The sequence below is a fragment of the Cydia strobilella genome, chromosome 22 (assembly GCF_947568885.1).
Source record: "Cydia strobilella chromosome 22, ilCydStro3.1, whole genome shotgun sequence".
Taxonomy (NCBI): Eukaryota; Metazoa; Arthropoda; class Insecta; order Lepidoptera; family Tortricidae; genus Cydia; species Cydia strobilella.
In genome coordinates, this window is record NC_086062.1 from 11,182,122 (window position 1) to 11,205,606 (window position 23,485).

General features: G+C 37.1%; 1 protein-coding gene across 4 annotated transcripts in view; it reads left to right on the top strand.

Annotated features, from left to right (window-relative positions):
* The window catches only part of LOC134751512 (forkhead box protein P1), a 90,646-nt gene that overhangs the window by 61,399 nt on the left and 5,762 nt on the right, over positions 1–23,485 (top strand). Inside the window, exons 4-18 of one of the 4 annotated variants that reach the window (XM_063686940.1) lie at positions 9,893–9,978; positions 10,302–10,410; positions 10,960–11,163; positions 11,535–11,646; positions 12,311–12,427; positions 12,790–12,898; positions 13,155–13,333; positions 13,924–14,001; positions 14,673–14,717; positions 15,118–15,194; positions 15,458–15,559; positions 18,867–19,036; positions 20,485–20,560; positions 20,961–21,055; positions 23,279–23,421. In XM_063686940.1, the coding sequence (XP_063543010.1) occupies positions 9,893–9,978; positions 10,302–10,410; positions 10,960–11,163; positions 11,535–11,646; positions 12,311–12,427; positions 12,790–12,898; positions 13,155–13,333; positions 13,924–14,001; positions 14,673–14,717; positions 15,118–15,194; positions 15,458–15,559; positions 18,867–19,036; positions 20,485–20,560; positions 20,961–21,055; positions 23,279–23,421 (1,702 nt within the window). Of the gene's footprint in view, positions 1–9,892; positions 9,979–10,301; positions 10,411–10,959; positions 11,164–11,534; positions 11,647–12,310; positions 12,428–12,789; positions 12,899–13,154; positions 13,334–13,923; positions 14,002–14,672; positions 14,718–15,117; positions 15,195–15,457; positions 15,560–16,153; positions 16,300–18,866; positions 19,037–20,484; positions 20,561–20,960; positions 21,056–23,278; positions 23,422–23,485 lie in introns of all 4 variants that reach the window. The other 3 variants (XM_063686941.1, XM_063686942.1, XM_063686943.1) reach the window with 3 other exon arrangements.

A 23,485-nucleotide genomic window follows, 5' to 3' on the forward strand; every position in this document is an offset into this window, starting at 1 on the left:
TTTGTGTAAGCTAGTAGAAATATGACGATGTTTGCTAATGATTGTCGGACATAAACACCCTGTCTAAGAGCTTAAATCGAAAACGCTGCCCAATCCTTTTGAGATTTGAGATAATAACACAATGGTGGGATTGTGGGAGTGGGAGTGGGTGGGGGGACAAAAAAATCCACGATGGTATTTTACATTTTAAGGACATTACCCATTACTCATTCTCAACTCCTAAAAAAGGTCACATAATGTGGTATTTGCAAAGCTATTTACACGGATATGCACGGATATAATCTCATATGAAGCTTGTCCCATATATGTAGAATACAATATTTTTCCTACACTAATATAAATATAGGTACGCACAGCGGTCCTCCTAATGGGGTTGGCAACTGTCAAAGGTTTGCAGAGATGGCGCCATCATAGCTTGCCCCTTTTTCTTTGAGATTTGGCTTAAAGGGCTGTCATCCAGGGCATTAAATAAACAAAAATTTGACACAATTCTAGGGATTGACAGGGCAAGCTATGCTGGCGCCATCTGCTAAATATTTCGACCGGCCAACCCCATTTCATGCAGACAAATTTATGGAAAAACTACTCTCATATATCTCATGTACCTAGTCTCCTAAAGTATTCACTAATATAAGTATGTATAGTGGTCCTCCTAATTTTATGCAGACAAAATGAACAAGCTAGTTATATAGAATATAATATGTCTCCTACACTAATATATAGGTACGTACAACTAGGCGTCTCTAAAGCGGCTGGGCGTGGCGCTTTTCAGCGGCGCGCTGTGATTGGACGAGACCGTCGCTGTTCAGGGGGCGAGACCGCCACTTAAAAGGGGCTGAAATACTGAAATGCTGGTGTAAAGTGGATTATGGGAATTTATGTTCTTTTATGTTATGTATTATATGTATATGTTTTACATTATTTTGCTCTTGGTCAATATTTTTTTTTTGTAATATTACTTCAACTTTACTGATAACGCAGATTGAATATATGTTATCTTTTGTTAATTCTTTTAAGTATTTTGAAATTTTAATTGATTTATTTTTTATTAATGATCAATATTACATTGGCAGCACATATCTAAAAATAAGGAAAATTAACATAATTAAATGAATTAAATTAATTTTTTTTGCAAACCCTGTAACAAATATGTCACTCACCTTTTTTTAAACCCCATGTAATAAATACGTTACTAATTATATTTTTTGTCACTTTTATTTACATTTAAAAAAAAGTAATCAAGAGTAAAACATAAATGATTATTAGGTCACCAAAACTTTAATCTAGCATACACATATAGCACAGGAATATTCATTTAGAATAAAATTAAAGTAAATTATTAATTAATAACTTTTAGACAAGATTAAAATCTGTCCCATAGGTTTTCAAAGGATTCCACTCGCAGCTTTTTGTTTAATTATTTTCTTATAGTAATGATTTATATGCAGATATATCCATATCCATACTAATATTATAAATGCGAAAGTGTGTCTGTCAGTCTGTCTGTTACCTCTTCACGCTCAAACCGCTGAACCGATTTAGTTAAAATTTGGTATAGAGATAGTTTGAGTCCTGGGGAAGGACATAGGGTAGGTTTTATCCCAGAAGTCATCCTTTCAGGAGGTGAAAAGGGGGGTGGAAGTTTGTATGGGGAATCGATAAAAAGCAGATTGGATAAAAATAAGCTAACCAAATTACTAACTCCACGCAGACGAAGTCGCGGGCAAAAGCTAGGTTTTTTATAAAACGCAAATAACCGGATACAGTAATTATTTAGTTAACAATATATATACCTATTGACTTTAACGGGACTTAATAGCATATACCTGCTTTCTCTCGCATAACCTTTTCCGAGACAGGGACAACGCCGTCCTCGAAACGTCGGAGGTGATTTTAAAGCTGTAAGTCCTGTTAAAGTACCTAAATAATACTTGTACAGCAACCAAATCTAAGAATATAGAAATATTTTAGGCCACAATGACACGCAATAACTTATAACAAAGAAAAATCAATACTTTAAATTAAAGTAGCAATTAAAATAATGAAACGACTGATAGTTAATTAGAAAACGTCGAAAAAAAACAATTGGTGTGAGTGAGCGGGACGGAGGATAATTTATTGATTTGCGCGGGAACGGGACGGAAGATACTGAGATGCTGTATGCAGTGAGACAGGTGAGTTTTAATTAAAAATGGAACATTTCAGCATTTTCAGCAAAAAGTGAAGTAGAAGGAGGAAAATTACGCGCTGGTGTCGCAATTTTAGCATTCCGTGCCTGGTTCCATTTTAGGAACATCTACGAGTTAAATAATAGCTAGGTGTTTATATATATGTTTGTCCATCTGTTTGTTTTTATACTGAAATAGGGTAATGGACTGTTCAATTATTATACATTCTTTTAAATTAAACAATATAGAAACACTATTACAATTAAAAAACACTATTTTCTTTTGCAGTATCGACGATTGTTAATTTAGTGATCATATTAACATGTATACCTATATACATGTATTTTTTATTTACACAAAGGGTACATGGTTACAAACAAAATTTATGCATCGCCAAACTGTAACCATTACGGACAATAAATTAAACCAGATATAGAATTTATCTGTGTGATCATTAATTAAGAAGTTTTTTAGGGTTCCGTACCCAAAGGGTAAAAACGGGACCCTATTACCAAAGATAGATATAACTCCGTAATAGATGGATACAGTCTAAGGAAAAAACGTGCCTCGAAAATCACGAAAATTTGATTCTCGATCAGAGGGCGCCACTAGTTTTGGCCTACACTCGTATAGAGGGCGTTGACGGTTTCGTTTGTTATTTATAATTTTAACGCATATCAGTGAAAGAACATGGGTCAAAATCATAAAAATAATTAATGCAAATAAAAAAAATCATTTATCCATATTTAAATACATTTTATCGTATTTTTATAAATATTTATTTTTAGTTTTAAAGTGTGTCGACAGATGGCAGTGAATTTACTGGGGTTACAAAATTTACTATGACAGTACCGCTCTAGTATAAGTTACTCTATGCTATTACTAAGGCTCCTCTGTCCATCTGTCTGTCACCAGGCAGTTTCTCATGAACCGTGATAGCTGGACAGTTGAAACTTTCACAGATGATGTATTTCTGTTACCGCTAAAACAACAAATCTATCAAAATCAAATACTAAACATCTAAGCGTCTGTGTACCATGGATGCAATAAATAAATATGAATTTGAATAAGATTCAATACGAACAAATCTGTATACTTGCTAATTTCATGAATAAGTATAATCCATACCACTATTATAAATGCGAAAGTCTGTTTGTCTGTCTGTCTTTCTGTCTGTGTGTTCTCTCTTCACGCTTAAACCGCTGAACCGATTTAGATGAAATTTGGCATAGAGATAGGTTGAGTCCCTGAGAAGGACATAGGATAGTTTTTATCCCGAAAATCATCCCTTAAGAAAGTAAAAAGCGGGGTGTAATTGAGATAATTAACGAAGTGCCTGCTAATTTGTGTGCAGAATATGCTCAAATTTAGATTGCTATGAGATTTTCTCCAGGCGCTATTCTTACTTTAGCTGCGGTTACTAAGTCCACGCAGACGAAGTCGCGGGCAAGAGCTAGTATAAGAATAATTAGCGTCTTTATTTAAAACTAAGAACGCATCAATTCAATTCAATACTTTATTTATAAAATACAATTTTACAAGTCAGGTACATTTAAATGCTAAATACTCAGTGTTAGGTCTTATAATTATTTTTCACCTCAGCAGCTCGAACAAGCCTACTTTCGTCACTCCCTGGAGTGAAGAAAGTGCGACTTTCCTCACTCCAGGGAGTGAAACAAAGTAGCTTTTTAATTTAGTGAAGTCCATGAACTGCCACTTCATACTTTGATTACATTTTTTTTTCTGATTTTTTCTGTGTAATTCGAAATACATTTTAACCTTTAATATGTTCTCACTACTGAGGTGAAAAATTATGTGTGCAACACGAGAGCAAAGTTATTTTACATCTCGTGTTTTTGAGTCCCTCGCTGCGCTCATGATTCTAACTTAGAATCTCTCGCTTCGCTCGTGATTCAATTATAGAATCTTTCGCTATCTCGGGACTCAAAATAAACACTCGCAAGAAAAACCAACTTTCCTCTCTTGTTGCACAAATAACTATTGTTAATTACATAGTTTAAGAGGCAAGGCTGAGCCAGCGAACCAGATTTTTTTATAATATTTTTCAATGATAATAAGTTTTACCCATTTAGTACAGGACTAAGAACTCATCGATACATCGACATCGATAGGACTTTGAACTCAAAACATAAATAAAAGATAATTCGATAAAAATCCACATTGAATCCTTTCTTCAAAATGTTTGCTTATTCGCCCACTGTTTTACTTTGCTCGCCCAAACAAACATAACATAACGGACGTAAACGATTGAATTAAAATTATTTTTATTTATACAGAAACAACAATGGCGGTTTACTTTGGAAAAACAATAATATTTGATACCTTTGTCTCGGTTTGTTTAGAAGGCACCACTGTGCGGCGCAATTTGTTTTGATAAAAATGGGGTTATAATTTTGTTTCGTTTTGTCTCAATGTAATATATGTATTATTTGTCAATATAATACTAATATAGCTATTAGTTGCGCGCATAAGTTGTTTGCAGAAATCGCGAAGCGTCTGGTTGACGTAACTGGTGACCGAAGAGCTGGCGGCTTTCTCGCACAACGTATCAGCATTGCGATACAGCGGGGAAATGCCGCCAGCATCCTTGGTACAATGCCTCAAGGGCCTATTTTAGATTTAAGCTAGTTATTAATTTCGTTTACGTAGTACCACTGTATATATCTTATATAGCTATTTAGTAGAAGGTGACAACATTTTGACAAAAATACCAATATCTCAGTTCTGCAATGGAATTCCGCTTGGTGCCAATAGAACGAAATTAAGTATGTACATAAAAATACCTATTTAATGACCTTATTCTCAACTCTGTTGGTTTTTAGACCATTTTGACCATGGAGACTGTATAAAGGAGCCAAATCTCTATGTATGAAAAGTGTCCATCAAAAAATAATAATTAGGCGGCGCCACCATACACCGAAATCCAACAAAAAACAACCTACGTAATTTGGTCGGGTTATTTGTTGCCTTATATGGTTCATGTTATACTCATGTCCCAGAGCCTAACTAGCGCCACCGGAGAGATTAGGAACTATTATTTAAAGCTTAACGCGGTCACTTTTACAACAATTCTGCCATAAGAGATTGCGATCCTTTCTATACCATCCATAATTTTGACGCAGTCATTTGTCATTATCATGCATGGTCAGACTCTACTAACATAAATACTTATATTTATTTCTTATATTATTTCTGTTTGTTTCTTAGTTTATTTCGGTCAATTTTTTTAAGTATGAAGATTCCAAGTTCAATAATATGAGTATTTTCGAAAGAAAAGTATACAGTCGGCGATAATGGCTTGTAAATATAATGAAAATTTTAATACATGTATTTTTAGGGTTCCGTACCTAAAGGGTAAAAACGGGACCCTATTACTAAGACTCCGCTGCCCGTCTGTCCGTCTGTCTGTCTGTCACCAGGCTGTATCTCATGAACCGTGATAGCTAGACAGTTGAAATTTTCACAGATGATGTATTTCTGTTGCCGCTATAACAATTAATACTAAAAACAGAATAATATAAATATTTAAATGGGGCTTCCATACAACAAACGTGATTTCTTTGCTGTTTTTTTCTGTAATGGTACGGAACCCTTCGAGCGCGAGTCCGACTCGCCCTTGGCCGGTTTTTTAATTATGATTCCCAATTCATTAAGTAATAATATACATTTCTTAATGTATTATTTCCAAGGGAGATATTATACACACAAAAAGTCTGGCTTATTTCGACTAAAGGTTTTAAACCAAATTTGACTATACATATAATAATATCATACTCGAAACGCTTTATTTACCTATACATATTAAGCCACGTACATACAAACTACATACATACAGACGTGTTACAAATCGTATTAGGTGTAAGTACATATGTAAACACTTACTAAGCAACAATTTGTTTGTGTATAAAAAAAGTCACGCGTCAATGACATGTGATTTAACATGGATTTTTTCACGGCTTATTTGTTGAGATTAAAAATATTTATTAAAAAAGAACACAAATGATTTCCTGTATGTGTTTGTTGCGTCCCGGAATCTGGAGATTTTATAATTTTATTCTACAATAAGTACATAATATAATTTCTTTAAAAACTTTACGTGTAAGGGATACCTCCCTTACACTTTGTCTGAATGATTGATTTATATATCCATGCCAAATTGCAGCTTTATAGTACTAACAGTCACGGAGCAAAGTATTGGACCATAGAGTAACTTATACTAGAGCGGTACTGTCATAGTAAATTTTGTAACCCCAGTAAATTCACTGCCATCTGTCGACACACTTTAAAACTAAAAATAAATATTTATAAAAATACGATAAAATGTATTTAAATATGGATAAATGATTTTTTTATTTGCATTAATTATTTTTATATGATTTTGACCCATGTTCTTTCACTGGTATGCGTTAAAATTATAAATAACAAACGAAACAGTCAACGCCCTCTATACGAGTGTAGGCCAAAACTAGTGGCGCCATCTGATCGAGAATCAAATTTTCGTGATTTTCGAGGCACGTTTTTTCCTTAGACTGTATCCATCTATTACGGAGTTATATCTATCTTTGATTGGACGGACAAACAGACAGACGGACAAGAACAATAAGAGTTCCTAGTTGACTACGGAACCCTGAAAACGTAGCAGACGTAGCAGCAGAGAGACACTTTAGGTTCTTAAATAATAGGGTATTTACCACATGTAGAATTTTATAACTGAATCTGGTCAAATCATAAATCATAAATGTTTATTGCAAACCATGGTACATATGTTGTTACAGATGATAAAGTTTCACATGGACCCTGACAGGGGTCAGAAATAGATAGAAAATGAGTAAATTATCGCAATAAATTGGAAACTTTAAACATATATGGGTTTAATAAATAAATACAAGACATCAGTTTAAAAAAAAATGTTTTACTTCCAAATACGAATAATAATGGTACCATTCGATTCCTTACATTTTATTTAAAAAAAATGGATGGCAACAATATACGTAAATGCAATATTTCACCGACAAAATTGCAATTTCCTTTGTTTTCCACGGCGAAGCTAAGCGATAGCGACGTTACATGCTGACGTCACGATGTAATGTCATTTTGTATGAAGCGTTTCGTCAGTTAAGTGCCTTTTGTATTGTTATAAGACTATGGGTCCCATACAGACATTTAATCCTCAAAACAAACCTGATCGACTGATACCATTCATAAAAAATGTAGAATACCCTATTACTTACCCACCGTCACGGTGGTATTTCGAAATTATTTCAACGCAAGCTCATCTCGCCATTTTCTGTAAATCTGTCTCTTCAGTTTTAATTTTCTCCCATAGTTTGTTCCAATCATAATTCGTTCTGGCTCGTCGGGAAAGTTTGCCCTCGATAAAATGAGAAAGGTTCACTAATTATAAATGGGATGGATCGTGGATTCAATCAGTTTTCCTTATATTATATTTAGTTAATTTACTGAGGGTTTTTTTTTAATTTAAAAACCTGCAATTGCACCAACATGATCAACATTTTTTGTAATCCAGGAATTTAATAGAGAAGCTAAATGACTCACGCTAGACGCACGTTCCAGTAGCCTTACCACGAGCTTGTCACTGACATATTCGCTAGCGTGTGCGTAACGTACTTTCTATGCATCTCGCTCGTACTAACATATTAGTGAGAGCGAGATGTACCTATAGAAGTAATTTATTCAAACGTTAGCTAATATGTCAGTATCAGGTTAGTTGAGGTTAGTGACAAAGCTCGTGGCAGCCGTACGGGTCCAAGCCGAGGTGATCGACACGTAATTATCGATGATCACGTGATGATATATTTTTATAGAAAACGAAGTGTTGGATGATTTAATTTATGAGCTAACTTAAGGTTCTGAGGTACCTACCCTCCAGGGCCCATTCAATCTTTCCAGTTTTCACACTGTATATCAATATCACATTAAGTTTATGAACCAGCCCTGTTGTCGACATTTGCAACATCGCGGTGAGCTCACGTGTTTATACAGCAAGTTCCGTAACAATAACATGTGCTAGTTTTTTACCTCTAGCTCTACAGGTTGCTCCAATAAAACTTTATCAGTTCTGCATTAGCTCTGGTAGCTCAGCGGTAACTGAACCTACAGTGCGTAAATATCGGTCATTGGCGTCCAAAAGGTTTAAACCTTTTTTTGCGTTCCTCTAAAGTCCATGAGTATATATCGAAGCAAATTTTTTAAGTAGTCTAGCTACACATCTATTATAATTTACTCAACGTAGGCGTTAAACGATCGGTACACAAACGTTTTTTAGCAAAGCAAACACGACCAACTTTAGTTTTGAGTTACAAGCTGTATAAGCTAAGACGAATATACATATTATAGTGTTACTAATGTTTATAATACTGCTACATGACGTATTGTGTAAATTAAATAATGTACACAAAAGCATGACATCATGCTTCGCATAGCTGAGAGTTCAGAAGTCAGTTCAACGGTGTTTATAATAGAGGCCTGCTATTAATTCTTACAAGCAAGTTAGTTGTGTTTTCTATATTAACTTCATAGGAATTATAGGATACGTACTTATAGTTCACCTAGCTACCTACTTATTTACTCGTACAGTTAACAATAAACTAATAATGAACAAGTAAAAATATTTCAAAAATTTCTTTAATCCCACGAAGCTTTTTTCTTACCGTCTTTAGAAATCGGCTAAATTGGAGAATTTAGCTACCAGATAGGCGATTTGACTCGGTACAAAGACACGCCATAGGTGTCGCCGACGATGCCGTGCCTCCTTATGTGTGTTCTACCGCTTGTATAATGGGCTTGGTTTCGAATTTTTTTTACTGCTTTTGCTGCTTTTTTTTTTTATCCCACGTTGGTGGCAAACAAGCATACTTTGTTGCGCACCGCGACTGTCGGCAGGGCATTTATCATCATACCCTTGGGAACCGAAAAAGATAAGGTTTTTTTAAAATGAAAAATAAATAATCTTTATAAGCGACCTTCATTTTAGGTTCATTTTACTTAAGTTGTATCGTGACTTTTCATAAAAAAATTAGGCTAGATCTTCTGTGAGTGTGTGAGTTGACTTATGAAAAGTATCCCCCACAATTTTACCACCGTGGGGATAACTACGCTATTTTATGGGAGTATCAGAGGTATCAAAGTAAAACTAAATTGCCAATATAGAAAAGGCTAGGCCATTTTCCAGAATGAGAAAACTAGATGTTGATGTAGATGTAGTGTAGGGACGCCCGGCCGGAAGCAGGCGGGCTGTCGATCGCTTGTCGCGTTCATTCAGCCCAATTCCCTGGAGTTGGAGCTGCAGGTTACTATCCCGGCGGCATTCCCACACTATTCTCCTCAAATCTTCTTGTTTTCCTGCAGAACATGAGGACATCTTTTAGTTCGACATCCTTTAGTTCCTCCTTCAGTGTGCGCCTCTACCGAATGTATTATATCGCGGTGCCGCATACATAATACATTCTGCTAGTAGGTGAAAGCTAGTTTCCTCCTTACCACCATGAAAAAACTAACGTACCCCATGGATTTATATATATGTTGTCACCGGAGACCGATATATTTGTGTGTCATTCACTGCCAGCGACCCAATAGGCGGGTTCTATGTTCGTTAGCGCTGTTCGCTACATACATACGGTTTTTTCCGTCTCGTAGCGCGTGGCTCGCGCGGCAAGTGGACTCATATGTGTGTTTGTCCGCAGGGTCCCGAGCCGGCACTGAACTCGACCCCGGGCGCCGCGAAGCCGCCGCTACTAAACTCTTTCGAGCTGGACCGCTGTTTGGACAGGTTTGTACACACTTTCTGACGAGTTGCATCCTTAATGACAAATTCCAGTTACGACCCGAATTGTGCTCCTCATCATTATACTTGAAAAATGAAAATGAAAAATGTCCTTGATGCCTTTGCGACGCGGGCTTAAAGTGAAAATTGAAACTCTTGCCCCGTCTAAAATGAGATCTTATTCCTATGACTATGACAGCCGGGCTAGCACATGATTGGCGCGACAGTATCTCGCGGCGAGATAGGCTACCCGTCCCTCTTTTGTTAACATAGTTAGAAATAAAAGACAGGTAGAACGAACCAAGTTTGACCCATGTGGATGTTTCCAGAGAGGAGTCCGGCAGGTGGGGCGGCGAAGCGGCGCGGCGGCGTCGGCGCAGCTCGCCCCCGCGCCGCGCCTCGCCCCCCAGAGATCATGAGCCTCTCGCTCTTGCACGGGTGAGTACCTAGTACTTAACTCACAGGCATAGGTACTACTGCCAATATTCAAAATAACAGCCAAACAGCCCGGCCCTTGGTAACCCCGTGACCAGCGTGAAAAAGAGAGTTGTTGGAGAAAATACGAGATTGCACGGGTAAATAAGCAACTGACTTTCTCTTTAAGAGACTAATGTTATTTATAACCTTTGCGCTACCCCATGGAAAATGCAAAACAAAGCAGCGCATCTCTACATTCAACGTTTGCATGTCAACATTGAGTTCGTGTTTTAAATGGCGAACATTTTACAGTAGCATACGAAAGATTAATACTAACCAACCCTTTATTCTTCCGAATCTTAGAATTTCTAAATGGGCATGGGCATTGTAAAGGTACCTATAAAAGGATTGGAATGTCTGAAAGAGATAGCTTTTTAGCGATAAGACTGCACGTCTACTTTTAGTTCTATTTCATCTTTGGGGGACGAGTTACGTTATATTACTCTTCCGGTAAAAATATGAAGGTTCCACATCATTTCTCCTAGTACTTACAAAATAATAAATCCGCAGGCATCAGCCCCAGCCTCCCCAACCGCTGGTTCAGCACACTCTTCACCAGCACCGGTATCTCCTGCTGGAAGTGCTGCCGGCGCCCGCTCACCGCTGCCGCTGGTCGCACCAGACCTGCTGGCCATGCAGCTGCTGGACCAGCACTCACAGCTGCAAGCGCTGATGAAACAGCGGCTGTTTCATCAACACCATATGCAGAAACAGGTTAAAATCCTTCCTCATCTTAGCGTTGACCCTGGACCTTGGACCCTGTTGTATCCTAAAGTTACCCGGAGTCGGGGGGTCCCACCTGTGTTTGCCACCAATTTCAACCATTTTGGTGTTTTGTTTTCTGTACTTTCGAAAGTTTGGCTCAATAATTCTATTCTGTGACGTTGAAGAAGAAGAAGACCAAACCACTGAGCACATATTTCGGCGCTGCCCGCTTCACTCCTATCGTGGCCCAGCTGAGGACCTGGATGCCCTGACACGCGACGTGGTTACCTGGCTTAACAACCTCAAAGCTGTACTCTGATTGATTAAATATGCATGCCATACGATTAAATAAATTCTATTCTGTTCTGTTTTCTTAACAGCACTTATCCTCGGAGGCTGCTAAGCGTCAGCTGGAGCAGTCACGGCTGCAGGACCAGATCAGTCTGAACCTGCTGTCGCAGTCGCATCTGCCGCCTCCTGACGCTTCCCCTGGTAAGTACCTACATCACGGGAAACTGACCCTTGGTACACCAGAATAAGGTTTACAACTAGTAGGTAAAGGATGAAAGGAAGGAAGGCCGGGGCAACCGACACTTCGTTTTTTATGACAGGTGGCCGGTGATCACGCGATCCTTTTTATAGAAAACGAAGTGTCGGATGCCTCGGCCCGGACCCGGGCCGTTCTGGCGTGAGTCATCCTTAGTGTCGATAATGGTACAATGTTGTAATGTTTCAAATTTTATATACAGGTTTTATCTTATCAGAACCGTAATATAATATTATATCAACTGTTTTGTCCGTTGTATTTAGTATTGAAAACCAAAATTTTCAACACGATTCCCCTGATTTAAATTGATTTGATATCAAGCAGATTTCAGGTTCTACCTACTGCAGCATTAAATTAGGATTACTATGGTCGCTAAGTCACAGAAAATATTCTCATAATGCTTTTCCAAAATTACCTTCGTTCAACGAAAAAAAATATTTAAAAAAAGTCGATACCATGAAGAAGTTGGTGCTAAAAACATCTTTTCAATAAAATTTCTCAATTGATACTATCAAAAAAAACTCAAAGAAAATCCGTATCCCGAGGTGTTATTTCATCTCTTGTGTGATCAAGATTTAGAAGATGGTCACAATACTCTTGCATCCCCAGGTTCCCTTCAGCAGCAGCTCGGCGCCCAGCAGCAGCAGTTAGTCCAGCAGTTGCAGGCCGTGCAGCGCCAATACCTCATGCACGGGCCTCTGTCTGTGCCGCCTAATGCTCCTCCAGGTTTCAATTTGTTTTTTGTTGATTTTATACAACCCCAGGTGTAAAAAGGGCTTTCATGAGCTCGAACCGCGTCTCTTGATCCCTAGCAAACGTCATTCCAGCTCACCTGAACGTTATATTAATGCACTTCCCGGCGGCTTCCAGTTAAGAGCAGCGCACGCAAAGTTGTATTAACCATAGTTGATAGTTTGACGGTTTGGATAAAATAAAATTTTTTGATTCTGACTTTAAAATTGAAGTCCAAAACCATAAATCTAGAATGGATGCTCTTAAAATTTTGTCTTTTTGCAGATTTTGTTCTTCCATTTAGAGTTCTAAGAATTTTCTGAATCTTGTGAATATATTAAATCTGATCATATAAGGTCTCATGCTGTGGGGGAGCGAGATGGAAGAGCACCCGCTGTTCGGGCGCGGAGTGTGCAAGTGGCCCGGCTGCGACGCGCTCGCTGATGACTACCAGGCCTTCCTCAAGTATGTATTCTCTTTGATGCTCTAAGCATTTCTAGACCATGGTGCCTTCTTCTCTTTGAGGTTATCCATCTGATATGTTTGATTCCTAAGACTTCGTTGTCCCTCTTCTAGATGTCGTGCCTTAAAAAAACTGCTTAATTCCTAGCGCAAAATCCCTACTCAAACCTACTCTCAAATTGTTGTTGTAGATATGTGTGTGTATTGAAGATGAGGATCCATTTTTTTATCTAAACCAATTATACCCCTTATAATTCAGGCATCTGGAAGCAGCCCACACCCTCGACGACAGATCAGCCGCACAGGCGCGTGTGCAGATGCAGGTGGTCGCCCAGCTGGAGCTGCAACTGCGTCGCGAACGGGACCGCCTTGCGGCCATGATGCGGCATCTGCATGCTGCTAGAGACTCGAGCCATCACCAGCCGAAACATCCACATGGTTAGTGATTACATCGACAACTTGCTTACCCATTTTAGCGCTTCCCAGGTTATACCCTGAAGGAACCCAAGGGGCTTAGCGAAGATGATAATTGATTAGAGAAAACGCCAATCAAAACTTAGATATTTAGACTTTTCGTAGCATCTGTCGTCCCGATACTTTTTTACTTGTCGTTCGACATTTATCGATGTACGATATCTTGGCCAGTCCCTCAGGTCCGCTTTTGGACCAGGCTGGAATAGACCTGTTAACGAAAGCGACCATTGCCATCTGATCTTCTAAACCAAAAAAATAAGGTTCAGGTGTTGGAATTAACCCAATTTATCCAGACTGATTTACTTCGCCGAAGAGCAATTGAGGAGCTAGATAAGTTCCAAGAAACTCAGTAGACGGGGTTCCAGGACCCCCAGTTTGAATGTTTCCTTACCGCTAGTCCAAGAGAGCTCATCTAAATCAAGATAATCTCCAAGTTATGACTGTACCTTTAACATTGAACTGAAATAAACATTTTTTTTAAACTTCAATATTATTTATTTATTTACCAATACATTGAAGTAGGTTTGATTTTTATTTGTGTTCTAAAATTTCAGGAGCGCCCAATGAAGGCGCATCACCCGGACCGGTCCGTCGCCGAGTCTCCGACAAGTCTGGTGTGGCTATTGCTGGTGGTAAGTTTTCAACACTTTGTTTCGTTTAACGTTATCAATTGTACGACTGAGGTTTTAGTTTCTGAATAAACCGACAAACTTACTCGATCTGATTTCGACCATAGAGTTTATATCTCGGGATCGTAAAAGGGCCAATTTTAACAGATTTTCAAAATCTAGGCTCGTAGCTTTCGTCAAACTCCATTTGAAATTCTTCTCCTAGATGCCTCCATGTATTAAATAACTAAAATAAATAAATATTAGGGGACATCAACCTAGCCCCAAACTAAGCAAAGCTTGATACTAATTCAATAAACTACCGCAACCAATAAAAGAAATAGAAAACCATTTTTTTTTTTCAAAAAAGCACTTAGTGTATTTCTAATAGATAAGTCCTACAGGAGTTTTTTGAAGACAGAATGTTTAATTAATATATATATATAAGAAATAATTTAATGTAAACCATTGCAGTATACCTAGTTTTATTTTGTTATTTAATTGTAAGATTGCTGCGCCCTTTCAGGGTCCATATTATGTAATTATGTACGTAATATGTTCGCAATAAATACTTTGTCTTTGTCTTTGTGATTCATAAAGATCTTCATAATTGCAACAATGATTTTGAACATTGCAAACTTGTAATTTTCGTGTATATTCCATTTGCGTTGAATGAAACCCGTTTTTTCTGTAAGGTCTTCCGTATATGCTCGAAAGAGCTGGATTAGATGTGCAACAAGGTAAAACAGTATTACAATTTCAGTCTTTAGGTAATCATTGTTTATTTTAGTTTTATGTTTTAAAAACAGCTGTGATGCTTCAAAAGCATGTTTTACAAACTCAAACTTGAGTTTATCTAGTACCTACGTAGGTATTACTTAGTAAAACATAACCTTAGAAAAAATAGCAAGATATAAAATATAGTTCATTTTGTAGAACAGCCTTATTTAGTTTAATAATAAAAACAGTAGTATTATTTTAATCGACTGTTGCAGCTTTTTCATTTTGAGTTTGATTATTAATTTGAAATCATAATAAAATTATTAATAAAGACACTGCTCAATAACATGTTTATTCAATCATTATAGTCAAAGGTTAATTATTATAATAATATTTAAAAAATGCATTGCTATTTTTCAGAAATTCAGCGCAACCGCGAATTTTATAAAAGTGCAGACGTTCGGCCCCCTTTTACATACGCTTCGCTCATTCGACAGGTTAGTCTTTACATAAGCGTTTGACTTAATAAACCTTAATTGATTTACTAACTTGAAGATTTAATACCCTGGAAACCTTTATTATTCTATTAATTATTCTTAAACGAAATATACATAAAGTAAAACAATGCATGCCAGATCAATAATTAACTTTTTTTTATATTTTGTATAGGTGTACCACAAGGTCGTTATCTAGTGCCTTAAGTATTACAATATGGGAAGTTTATTTTACTATTAGTTGATGCAAATATTAATTATTCCAGGCCATCATAGAGTCTCCAGATAAGCAGCTGACCCTCAACGAGATCTACAATTGGTTCCAGACAACCTTCTGCTACTTCCGACGCAATGCTGCCACGTGGAAGGTACGTTGTAGATTCCTGTTTATATGCTTTAAAAAAAACAATAGTTTAATAATAGTAAACAGAAAAAGTTTTAGTAAAAGTAATAAGGAAAATTGTTGAAGTAATTGTATTATTGAGTAATGAAATGATTAAATTTTATTCTAATATTGTAATTAAAAAAACTAATATTATTAATAATTCCTGACGATTAGGGACAACAGGTATTTGTAGTATTTTTTTCGTAAGTATTATGTGTATTTATTTATTTTCACCAAAATTTCAGGTTATCCTATAGACTTATAAGGAACAATATGATTAAACAGAAATGTTGGTGAACATGAATATTATATTTTAATACTATATTGTGTATTTAACTATAATTATGATGTTAACTATAAAATTGAAACGGTGCTTTAATGATTTCGACATATAATGTTACTTGCAAATAAAAGAAAAAACTAACGTGACTATAGAAATCTTCTTTGTAGTAATTCATTAAAATTAAAATACATTTTTTTTACTACATTGAATTGAATTAGATTGCCAGAAGTCAAGTCACTAAAGCCCGTTCTTAGCCCTATCCTCGACCAAATAAAGACTAGTATAGTACAACAGAACGCCGTGCGTCACAACCTGTCGCTGCACAAGTGCTTCATGCGCGTGGAGAACGTGAAGGGCGCGGTGTGGACGGTGGACGAGGTGGAGTTCTACAAGCGCCGGCCGCAGCGCGCCGCGCACGCGCCGCCGCCCATCCACCAGGGGTACGGACCCCGCCGCGATGACCGATTCTTTATACTACACTGCTACATGATACACATACATTACAACTAATGTTACACATTACAAATGATACTGATATATAGTTACAGAACTTGGACCATTACACTATTTTTTTAATACACTTTTACACGGATACTGGATACACACACAACACTTCAAGTAACATTATAAATGATACTATTGGATAGTTATATAACCCATGCACCAGAAGTAAGGACCCCGCTGCGATGTCTGATTCCTTATCGTACACTGCTACAGGATACACACACGTTACACAAAATATTACACATTACTAATGATACTGATGGGTAAACCACATTTGACATTTGACCGTTACACATTTACATTTACTATTTCTCGAATACACTGTTACACTTCTACTGAATATACGTATAATACAATTATTACACATTACAAAATACACTATTGGGTAGTTACATGACTGACTGTTACATAATTACATATTTCTCTGATATACAATTACATAGGTGCTTATTTCTCTGTTACCCCGCTACAGGATACACTCATACACATTACATACAATTTTTTACACATTACGAAAGTCACTACACTATTACACAAGATACCAAGAGACAAAGTTACATGGCATATAATTATACATTACACTGAAGGTTACGAATTGCTAGATACCTAGTTGTAAGACTTTGACCATTACATTAACACTGATACACGGAAACATACAAACTAACACTAATACGTACAAATTATGAACCGTAGGCTAGTTCTCCTATCACACATTCCTCTAATACACAACACTGATTTAGACGTTCATCCACACACACATTATTTACAGATTATTTTTACTCTAATACACAGTTACTTACACTGCTACAAGATACACAATACAAAGTGACGCAGCATTAAATATCACTATTTCACACATTCCTACAAAAAATACAAATACAACTATACAAATAAAATATTGCACTTCCCTACTGAAGTTTTTACAATACGTTTATAGTTTATACGACGACCTATTGAATAGGTAGTTCTATCACGTTGGCTGTTACACATTTCACTATTACATTACCACTAGAAACATTAACTTATACATACAGTTATACTAACTGCAACATAGATTAAAGACTTCTACATTGACTTTGACTTGACACAAGATACACAGACTTACATAGGTAACACTATTTCATGATACATAATTATACAAATGACTTCTTTTATTCACTTGCACATAACTTACGTTAAGTCTACATGGAATTCAATAAATAATTATTGATACTATGCTACATATAAACATGAACTAAATCTTACTCCACTAACAGATATTCCATCAATACGTTTAACCACTAACATCATTTGACACAAAATGAATTACCCTTTACACAAATTCACGATGAACACTATGCAAATACATGATCATCATTTTACATATATCTTCAGACACAAGAACTATTACATTTTACACTTGTACACATACTAAATACAAAAAAAATTACAGTGAAAATTTATACACTGACACCATCTTACATTTTACATTTACACAGTCACAACATACATAACTAAACGTGTTAGATGCAACATTAATTCAGAGACTAATTACATCTGACAGTGTACACTAATACCTGAATACACTCGAGTATTTACACTAAATTTGTATAAAACACAAAATATACAATTATATTGTCTGCTCTAAAATAAAAAAATACTGCACAGACCATAATTTTATTAGATTGACATTACAATTTCCTACCAGTTAATAACAGGAGTCTCTAAAATTACACTACAGAAGTACCTAATCAAGTTACAAAAATACCAAAAAACGAAGGTACTTGTATATTAAAAAAAATTGCAAATGTTTAAAATATACCTCCGATATACATTATGAGAATACATTTTCAATAAGAAAGATTTATATTATAAACAGAAATAGAAAATTCTGGTGAGGGGGAACACTTTATCATACACCACATACATCTGACATCTAACACAATTAACCACATTGGGAACACTCCACAATTTTTGGAATCTAACATTTTAATCTTCTAAATATTTTCTATCTAACCTAGAGATACTTAACTCTTTTTGTGTAAATAAACGTTTGGTCTCGTTTCAGATTTGGATTTGTAATTTTTGTGTAGTTACTTTTGAATCATGATTGTAAGTAGACTTATAACCGATGGATAAAATATTAGTACTAGAATCATTAACACCAATTTGTAATTTCTTGAAAAGTTTGCTTCGAAACAATTGTAATATTTTCGTATTTCTAATTTATTAGTTTCATCATCGGTTATATCGCTACCAAGTGTGAGGTCATGTACATTTTCTGTATTTAGGACTCGTTATTTGTGTGTGTCCGTGGGTTTCAGCGCAACGGTGGTAACATTTCTCGCTTGCCTATTAACCTCACTCCCGTCATTCCCTCCGAGACCTCAGGGCCATCCCGCATGACAATCGTTTCTCCACGACGATCTGACGCGTTTCCATCGTCAATATTTGAAACGATGGAAGCGTTATACTCTTAAGTTGTTTTTTGGATATGTCAGCTACTAATCGGGTTGACTTGTAGAACGCAATCCGGACGAACCTCTCGTTGCACAAATGTTTCGTGCGGTACGAGGACGACTTCGGCTCCTTCTGGATGGTGGACGACGCGGAGTTCGTGAAGCGCCGGCACCTGAGCCGCGGCCGCCCGCGCAAGTACGAGCCCGCGCCCGCGCCCAACGCGCCGCCCGCACAGTAAGGACGCCAACACGCCCCCGCATCGAGCTGCGAACGTCCAACGAACGGGATAGGGCATAGCTTTTTTCTCTGTCGGATACAGCAATTTTGCTGGCTCGACAGATTTAAATATGAGGTCTGACTTTGAGACGATAATGATGACGATATTCCCGACCGATAGTAAATTTGAATTGCTGAATCGCGACGACCTGCGTATTGTGGAAAAAAGCTAAAACTCAAAAATCATATTGATTTGAATGTAAATTTAAACATTTTGAAATGTTGTTAAAATGCAAATACGATCTTGTAAATCTTTCAAATTTTTGTAATAATGTTGAAATGTGAGAATCGTTGGGCGATCGCGTCCAAAAAAAGTATACGTGTGATTATAAACAATCGGAAATTATCATGTAAAACAGTAGCTGTGATAATTTTTGATTTTTAAACTAGTTCGATGTTTCTGACAATTTTGTAAAGTGTATCACTGTAAAGCTTTAGATTAATCAACATGTCATGTTAGAATGTAACTAGAGACACGTGATTGTTCCAAAATATTATAGTTAAAAATAATATCATTATGTGCTCACACTTCCAAGTTTCTTAATGCTAACTCGTTTGAAATTTGAATATGAATTATGAAGGGAAATATCCTCAAATTCAAAACAACTAACCACCGCATTTTATAGTTGTAGATAGAAACGATTAAATGTAAGCACATAACAAAATTATTAGACTCCTAGAGTGCTAAGCTATAACCGATTGTTTTGCTATAGATTTTAACATCACGGTATTATGTGACATCTAATATTAGCTTTAATCCATATGTTGCTATTGTAATTTCTGATATTTTTAATTTTATCGACTACCATTACCAAATTAAGTATGAAAACGATGTTTGTCTCGATGATATGCATGTTGTAAGATGAATTGTAAGAAGGATCGTCGTTGGATACCCAAGTAAGATTGTAGAGATCTTTATCTTCTCTTGAATCTTCTTTATCATCAGCATGTATATCCCGATTTTGTAGTAGCTTGACTGTCTTGGCTTCTTACGCTTTGTATGTGCATTTTTGTCGCATGTTATTTAACCTTTTTTCTCGTTTCTCATAAGCTTGCCTTTTTTAACTTTTTATCTTTCCATTTTATTCTATTTATCTTTCTCTCACACACCACACACATCAGCACAGATCACTTTTACAGACGAATTGGACTTTGAAATTCAAAATTTGACACTTCACATTGTACACATTTACACCATACACTCGTGTAAATTGTAGTAGTGAGGATTATATCATCATTTATAAGAGAAGAGGTCTGAAGTGGCCGGGGGTAATGTTTTATTTACATTTTTATTTCTATTTTGGTCAAATCAATATTAAAAGTTTCTGAAAATTAGTAAAAAAATTGTTCTTGAAGTTTTGTTGAAGTGTTAAGGGCCAGCATTTCATTTGGTATTCATTTGACAGGTTTATGGGAGCACAGAGTCCTCCGATGATGACCAGCCCTCATGGCTACAGTGAAGCTCTCAAAAGGAACCTCCAGGTATGTTCTTTTTGCGTATTTTCTAAACAAAAAGGAACAACGTTCATCACAGGAACCTTATACTCGTGCATAATCACATGTTTATCTACACTGCATGACCAACGTCCTCTTTAATAGATCAACAGCCACTTTTTATACGTATTCTAAAAATCTTATTTAAATTCTACGCGAATCAGTAATAAAGCTCTGTAAATCTGTTTTTTGCTTTGTATAAAGAAGATTAAAAAAAAACTAGTTCTGACGCCAATTTCTGGGGTTAGTTGCCAAGCGGACCACAGGTTTCAATGAGCAGTGGCGTAAAGCAGGCACAAAAGCGAGGAAGATGATAATGATATAAAGCAGAATTTTATTGAAGTATTTAGTCACTTAGAAGTTGATTCAAATTGTTTTTTTGTTGTAGGGAATGATGGAGGAATGCAACCTGTCATACATGTCGAGCGAGGATCACATGATGCAAGGGGCTGAGGAATATCCCTCCTCCCATGATGAGTACAGGTGTGTGTTTTGTGTAGTGGGCGATTGTGTGTTACGATAGCTGTAGCTTTTTCGAGTTTTTTTTGTTGATGGCTACAATTGGGTAATTTGAAAATGGACAATAAATGAACTGCGCGACATACAAGTTAGCTACGATGCTTAAACCGAATAGGATACACACTGCAGCCACTAACCTGAGAGCTGATGGTGGAAGCTGGAGTCTTGGAGTCCACGTGACCAAGGTGGACTGCAGCGTCTTCTGAAGCGTCACACGGTTTTTCTGAAGGGTTTTGTATGCCGGCCGGCGAGAATGACACTATATGTAGCACTTTTTAGTTAAATTTTGGAAATTCCATTCGAATTCGATGCGAATACGTTGAGATTTCAAAATGGAGTCAGCCAGAAGGTAAAACTTCGGCGTGAGTTGTCTGGCTCGCGCACAGGTTGCACGTCGATCTTGCATCTCTTTCTAAGCGACCACAGACGTAGACCAACGATCTACGCTATCCATTCGGAAAGCATCGTGAATATATTGATGGCGTGAAAGTTTAAAATACTTATTTTCAAAACGTGAACAATAGCTTAAAGTTCTTGAAAAAGGACACTTAGAAATCATATAACGAAAAGAGGCAATAGCACATGTAGTGCAAGTGTTATTTTAAACGTCAAACTTCTATAAAATTATGACGTATAAATAACACTTGCACTGCCTGTGCTATGTGCTATCAATTTCGTTGCAGACTTATAAACTGAAATAAATGTCATATACAAAGAAAAAGTGACCAAGGCTTATGTTTTTTTTATACTACGTCGGTGGCAAACAAGCATACGGCCCGCCTGATGTTAAGCAGTCTCCATAGCCTATGTACGCCTGCAACTCCAGAGGAGTTACATGCGCGTTGCCGACCCTAACACTCCTCTCCCTCGAGCTCTGGCAACCTTACTCACCGGCAGGAACACAACACTATTAGTAGGGTCTAGTGTTATTTGGCTGCGGTTTTCTGTAAGGTGGAGGTATCTCCCCAGTTGGGCTCTGCTCTATGAAAATATAACTTATATATTGAGTGTGTGATCAAATGCTGCAATGAAGTTTGTAACATGCGGTTCCTGAACACATCATGGACATCTTATAATATGTGTGTAGATAACAACAGTGTAACTACATAATTACAATTAGGCATTAAAACAATCATAGAGTAACTTATACTAGAGCGGTACTGTCATAGTAAATTTTGTAACCCCAGTAAATTCACTGCCATCTGTCGACACACTTTAAAACTAAAAATAAAGATTTATAAAAATACGATAGAATGTATTTAAATACAGATAAATGATTTTTTTTATTTGCATTAATTATTTTTAATGATTTTGACCCATGTTCTTTCACTGATATGCGTTAAAATTGTTAAATAACAAACGAAACCGTTAACGCCATCTATACGACTGTAGGCCAAAACTAGTAGCGCCCTCTGAACGAGAATCAAATTTTCTTGATTTTCGAGGCACGTTTTTTCCTTAGACTGTATCCATCTATTACGGAGTTATATCTATCTTTGAAACAATCGTGCAATGTTTTTATCAAACTAGTTTGAATGCCTTTCGTTATGTAGCAGTCATATAAACTACTATTAGTATCCGATTTCTACTTCATTGTCCTGCAGCGGTATCATGGTCGTGTTTTTATCACCTGTCATGTCATGCGTCACTTTCGCACTTACATACTTGTTAGAACGTGACAGGCATGGTGACAAATGATAAAGAGCCGGCCATCTTAGCCCTTCTGCAGCGGTATCATGGTCGTGTTTTTATCACCTGTCATGTCATGCGTCACTTTCGCACTTACATACTTGTTAGAACGTGACAGGCATGGTGACAAATGATAAAGAGCCGGCCATCTTAGCCCTTCTGCAGCGGTATCATGGTCGCGTTTTTATCACCTGTCATGTCATGCGTCACTTTCGCACTTACATACTTGTTAGAACGTGACAGGCATGGTGACAAATGATAAAGAGCCGGCCATCTTAGCCCTTCTGCAGCGGTATCATGGTCGTGTGTTTAGCACCTGTCATGTCATGCGTCACTTTCGCACTTACATACTTGTTAGAACGTGACAGGCATGGTGACAAATGATAAAGAGCCGGCCATCTTAGCCCTTCTGATCACAGTTCTATAGAGGCCCTTCGAGCCGGATATGAACAAGCAACCTACAGGCCAATGATCTGACTTTAATATTGTTATTTGCAGCCGGCCGTCCATGCTGAACGGCTACGGAAGCAGCAGTTCGCACGAGGTGAAGGCCGAGGACCTGAGCGGGGCCGACCAGGACATCAAACCTAACATATACGCGCTCAAGAACGAGATGCAGGCTTCCGACTATTCCAACAAAGGTAACTGGACTAAAGTATGTCTGACGCTACAACGGTCCGGGTCCGGCCCGGTTTCGGGCCGGGT